This window comes from Acanthaster planci, linkage group LG18 (genome assembly GCF_054643075.1).
Source record: "Acanthaster planci isolate LZ-2023a linkage group LG18, COTS_SCS, whole genome shotgun sequence".
In the NCBI taxonomy this organism is placed as follows: Eukaryota; Metazoa; Echinodermata; class Asteroidea; order Valvatida; family Acanthasteridae; genus Acanthaster; species Acanthaster planci.
The window spans coordinates 6,008,754-6,015,002 of NC_141794.1; the positions used below are offsets into that span (position 1 = coordinate 6,008,754).

Sequence of the window (6,249 nt, forward strand, 5' to 3'; positions counted from 1 at the left end):
AATAATGCATATCAGAAAGCTTAGGAGTCCGCAAAAACCTCAAAACCAAGTAGGAAAAGGCCTTGTGGGTGCGCCACTCGCCTGGTCTCCTTTCCACTCGCTTTGCAGTTACACACGCACAGCCACGAAGGCCTTGACGAAAGGCTAGTTGTAACTAAGAATCAGCTCAGATTCTCCTTTCTAGTACTGTAAGCACACATTTATTCTATGGGCTTGAAGAGCCACCAATTTTCTTTTAACAGAACAATATCCAACTACAAGTATAACTAAAATATTTCGAATATCGAGATACCTGCCCCTGACAGCATTAATGTAAGTTTGAGATTAATATTTTGCTTACAGAGGCATGCCAAAATATGTTTAACAACGATGTCATAAAGCAAAATAGTGAAAAAATGAAATCGAAAAAAACCCCTTTATTTTAGATATGCCCGTCCCTTTGTGAAGATGAATACGAATTGATGTCATTTAAATAATGTTAATTATGTAAATAATGAACTACAGTTAAATAAGAACCGCAGCGAGTACCTTCTGTTTAACTGACAAAGTTTTAAGGTCAGAATCGTCATTATTAAGATATCAACTGTTCATACATTATCTGGGCTCTATTTCATGTCGTGGCTTACCATTATAAAGCTCTGGAGTTATTTCTACTTCAATTCCATTCATTTGATTTTTTATGTCTGCCTTAACTTACAGATACCTTGATATAATAATGAACGTTCTGAAACTATTTAAGAAACCAAGTCCTTCAAAAGAGTAACTTGAAGGACGCAATTATCGGAGATGAGGGGACTGAAAATACAAAAAAAAAACTTCCAACCTTCTGGGGTCCGACACACGACACCCTTTTTTCCAGCTATAGAGGGGGAACTATAAATTGTTATATGACAGTAAATTTTGCACTAATATTGTGTATGCCCGCACAACACAACACACATTCGGACAACACACGTTGTCTGAATTCTTCGAGACTAAGGTCTCGAAGAATTCAGACAACCTGTTTGTTGTGCGGGCTTAAAGACCAACTAAAATGGTTTTAAAAGTTTTGAAAATAAACTATTATTGTGTTTAGTGTGTGATAAATCATATATTCTTTATCATGTCTGTGTGACGTCTGTATTTTTTGTAATTTTCCCGAAACTTTTGAATGGTGGCTTCAACTTTTATGAAAAATTTCCACAATCTGACCTCTGGCGGCGCTGTTGAGAAACGAAATTTGTACGACGTAATACCGGAGAAAATATTGAACTGGTATCCGTGGCACGACTGGTTCCGCTAGAATGTACGTGTACATGACATGGAGCTACATGTACATGTGCGTGCACGTTCACCGCGTACTGGGATCAATCTGTTTGGCGGGTCTACTTTGCCTCATTATCTCTTTTCCGTCGAGAGTTTATGCTCCTTTCTTGATTTACAATAACGCCGAAATCGTGCGTCATTGGTGGATGAACTAGAGAGAACCTTGATCGAAATTCTTTGAGTTTCCGAAGAATGAGAGCATTCTTCAAGTTCGTGCTGTCGTCCACGGCTACGCGTGCTATGCATGCATATAACGCGCGCATTTCCTCTCGACGGAAATAACATCACAGAAATCAATATTCATCAGATGCTAATGAGTCATGACGACACGTCTATTTTACAATACCGGACTGGACTCGCAGGAAAACTGGGTACAAAAACTGTGGTTTATTAACATAGCAACGCGTATTTCAAGGGAGATGTTGACTAATATGTGCCAGTTTTATTAGACTGGGCACTTCTGAATAGGATTCAATATGAGAAATATTAGCATCATTGGAGTTAGTCTTTAAATGTCAAACCAGTGTACAACATGTCTTGTACACGTGTATAATGTCTTTTGTTTTCATTTCCAAAACTTTGTCGTATGTTCCTCATATCCTTTTTATAACAGAATAAAAGGTTCTCTCTCGAGCACTGGAATAAAAATGATTTGACTACTTGGAGATAATTACCAGAAGTGCAAAACTTCGCATTTGTGTTCTCGACAAACCACTAGTTTAAGATCATCCATCCATAGCATTTGCAGTAAACCTCCACTTTCAAACAACACTGGCGGGCTCTTGCACTCACTTTGTCCCGTATTCAAAACTTTAAGACCTTTAAATCGGCCCTGAATTACCACCCTGGTGCCTCCTACGAGCAATTCATATATACCCTCAGATTTATCCCCGGTTGTCGGATGCTTTTTGATTAGATCACCCATATTGTTCCACACTCGCACACACCCATCACTGCAAGCGACTATCGAGTTATTCACTGACATTAAACGTAGCTCAAAGTCAGTAATTGTTGCGAGCTGTTTCTTAGACACCATATTCCAGAAAAGAAGTGTGTCCCGAAACCCACCAAGGAGGTGCTCTCCAACGATGTGGCAGCAAGTGAATCCCACTGAAGGCAAGAAGACGTGCAGGCACACGCCCTGTTCGACGTCCCACAACCGCACGGACTCAGCAGCGCTAGCAGCTCGCGTATCACTCAAAGCCAGATCCTTTATTTCACTGACATGGCCTTTAAGTACATGACGACTGGAACCATTGAAACTGTTCCAAACAATGAGCTCACTTGGCCGGCATGATGAAGTCCCAATCAGGGTTTTGGTATCAAATCGCAGCTTCTTTGTTGGGGCTTCGTCATCTTCTTTATATGACATCATCCAGTTCGCAGATTTGCAGTTGAATAAACGGATTGTGTGGACGAAGCAGTCATTCTCGTACTCTGTGGCTAGGCCTACGCCTTTTGACACCTTACAAGATTGTGCAATCCATCCCGGGTGAGGTAACAATTTCCTTTTGTAATAGTCACTGTCCTCCGTATTGCTCCCTGCCTGCCCACCAACGTCATGGCCTCCATCGCTCTTTTCCAGCGACCAAATGCTCACACCTTCATTGAATGCATACACAACAAACTCTCCATCAGAATCCCAAATGCCATCACGGCAGTCTACACCGCTCAAGGAAATACAATGTTTTTGAAATGTCCCTGTCTGCCAGTTTGCCTCCAGCCGGCTTGCCCGTATGAAAGCTGTTTTCAACTTGCAGGTTGGCATGAGGTTTGCAGAGTAACCTTCTTGGATTACATCATCAGCCTCGTACTTCAGAAAGCCTGTCTTCTTGCTAAGGTCCAAGTCAGTGCCGTAATGTTCCCATCCTCTGTTCTTCAACAAACGTCGCCACAGTGCATCAGAGTTAGACTTTTCGCGACAAGATTTACTGCAGAGAGATACCTGGCACAGTTCATTTGCAGAAAGGTAGGACAGAACAGCGCATGTGATTTCATTTGGAAGACTGCTCAGAAAATCGGTGGTGAACATCTTTGGATACTTTGAATTCCTTGCAGCTTCAATATCCACGAAAAGAACTGTGACGAAAGATAAAGCAAATCTTCGTAAGAAATCGAGCCAATGGCCAGTCACATTCATGGACAGAGCCATGTTCATCGTTACCTACCTACGTGTTACCGGTGAAATTCCTTCCAGGAAGAATGGGAAATCCACTTCATCAGTGAAGGATAAAGTACCCATCGAAACATAAAGAGTATGCCATGCACGTATTCAAAGTGTAGCATTGCGGAGCATACCCAACAAATATTAAAATCCCCACACTTTCTGCTCACACAATCCGCGTAAATCAGAGCAAAATGACATGACCTCAAATTTCTCATTGGTTAAAACAGCACACCGTTTACATGGATATGCAAAGTCAACCAACATCCATGGAACTTCACGCTTAATGGCCTAACAAACTGTGCAAAAATACACACTCTATGGGGGTATACGTTTTGGCGAAACAATCACAATGAATGACTTCATTAGTCAAGGTAATTGTGATTGTGGCTGCTCAATTCCGGTTTAAGTTTATTCGCAAAGAATTGTAAAGGAACTTTGATATTTTCTGCTCAGTTCTAATAAAAAGAGCTACTTCCTACAGTGATTGGTGGCGTGTGTAAAATCACAAGGAACATATACTGTCCGTGTAATCTAAGACCGTCCACATTCTAAAAGATCATCCTATCTCGGGAGCGCTAGCGAGGTTGCAGGTTTTTCGAATTATCAGATCTTTTCACTTGTCCATTAGGCTTGTCATCGTGGCCGTGGAGAATATCTGTAGTAACTTAAAATATAACAACTAGGCCCTAGTACTAGGTACTAGTACCCTGACAGTTCCCTTCTTGATGTTATCGGCTACGCCATAGGCACTAAAAAAATAAGAAGCCACTCATGTTTGATATCAGGTGGGGTTGTAAATGAATTAACTAAAAATGAAGGTGCGGTTGTGAGGCCTAACAAACAAACCACCTCGGTAATCAAGGTCGTACCTAGCAACCAGACCAGCTGAAGAAGTCATGCGTCGATTAAATCTACAAAGAACTGAAGCTGTTAAAACCAATGGTCATCTAAACACTCATTTCTAGACTTACAGAGAATTTACTTTGGACGATTTGCCCCTACGTGGGATGCGTTTTCTAAATCGTTGTAACGGTGTACACCTTCGTCTTGTGTAACCATAAGCACTAGACAGCTTTGTTATTTTCTGTGGGCCTAGAATTTAGACCAACCATCCTACGCCGCACTAGGGCGTAGATTTTGAAAACAACTTAAAACCTGGTTTAATTTTTGCAATAACAGGTATTCAACTTCGTTTTGCATCCTTTAAATACATGAATGTGCTTTACGTTTCATCTAAGAGGTTACAACTAAGTGATTGGGATTTCGGTTTGCCAACAATGTGCAATCTTATGCGTTAAAAATCTGTCTTTTAAAGTGACCCCCTAAGTATTGAGTATTTATTTTCATTTGCTGTAATTCAAATACGCAATACATGCGTTCTATTTGATTACATGCAAAATATACAGGGTTACACAAATCATGACACCACTTTGATAATGAATGTAACTCATGAACTGTTATCAAACTGTAGGCCCTACACAAATTAAGATCTTTATGATTTTTCCGTATCTCTCCGTTCAGCCATTGCAAAAAGGCCTTTGTGAACTTAACTTGGCAGTATGATGCGATTGTCCCAAAAACGTAGCAAAAGAAGGAATGTTTTCTCAACGTTGGTGTTTATATACGTGTAGGATTTGGACAATAGCTAGTATGTTTCCAAGGTCAAAATGAATGGTTTATTTCAATCGTGAATAAGCATGTTCTAAGTATGTAACGTCTGTTAGCACACAAACGAATTCCAGTTCTGAACCAGGCATACGCAATCACCTGCATATTTTTTTTTTCAAATAAAAATACATGCAGGATTGCGGAGGTGTATTTGACTTCACAAAAATGAATGTCAGCATACTGAACCAGTGCAATATCGGAAAACTGAACACTGACTTTATCTGACTGAATTTGAATGCATCCTCATAAATGGAGTTTTTATTTGTTAGACCTAATTAGAAACGGGGATTTGAATGTTCGTTCTATTTCGCTCGAAAACGAATGCTGCTATTTTCCTAATTCACTGACACATTTTCCGAAATTGGCTGGGCCCAAAACCTGAGTCAAAAAAGACTGTTAATCAGATGTATTATGGGAAGCCTTGGACTTGGAGTAAACGATACAGGCCTACATGATATGGTTAGAGACATTCATCTAATTCCGACACCATGACGACCTGCAACATAATTTTAAGTCAAATGGCATAAAATGCCCAGAGAAATGCTTACATTTACGAAGAGAGACAAACCATCAAGGAAGAAACTTTTATCCGTGTGAGCAAGATCGCACAGAAGAAATCAGTCAGGTCGTGAACTCATATATAGTCCGATCCAGCCGGCCTCCAGCGTCGTGAGGTCGCAACTGGGCGGCTTGCTTACGTAACTCAGTCTGTCACTGGAGGGCTCGCTTTACAAGAAGGAATATCACTGGTGCACTGAACCAATTCAAGCTCCATTGAAAATAGTGTAAAATCAACCAAGTTTGGAGCCCCATGGCAGGCAGCTGAAGTCCCTGAGGCCTCTCAAACAAAAGACAATGTGTTGTTTGGTCCTTCAGATTTCATTTGATTTTCAATTTTTAGTAGGTTAACCGATGAATTTTAAAATTTTAAACAAACTCACCCCTCAAAAAGTGAACGTTCCCCAGTCGTCTCAGCGGCCATTTTTCAAATGACATCCCTGACCTTTCTCAGGCTCCTCTGACAAATGTTCAATCCCATTTTTGTCTGCTTTGCCCCCAGATGGGTGCCCCTGAATCTACAGAGATGATCCTGGGCCATACTGACACAA

The 6,249-nt window shown here is 40.7% G+C and overlaps 1 protein-coding gene across 1 annotated transcript; it reads right to left on the reverse strand.

Annotated features, from left to right (window-relative positions):
- Positions 1-177: 177 nt before the first annotated feature.
- On the reverse strand, positions 178-5,839 carry LOC110982755 (uncharacterized). Its single transcript, XM_022241391.2, has 2 exons — positions 5,689-5,839; positions 178-3,384 (listed from the first exon to the last, which is right to left on the reverse strand). The coding sequence occupies exon 2, from the start codon at positions 3,335-3,337 to the stop codon at positions 1,976-1,978; it is 1,362 nt and encodes a 453-aa protein (XP_022097083.1). The 5' UTR covers positions 3,338-3,384; positions 5,689-5,839; the 3' UTR covers positions 178-1,975.
- Positions 5,840-6,249: the final 410 nt, after the last annotated feature.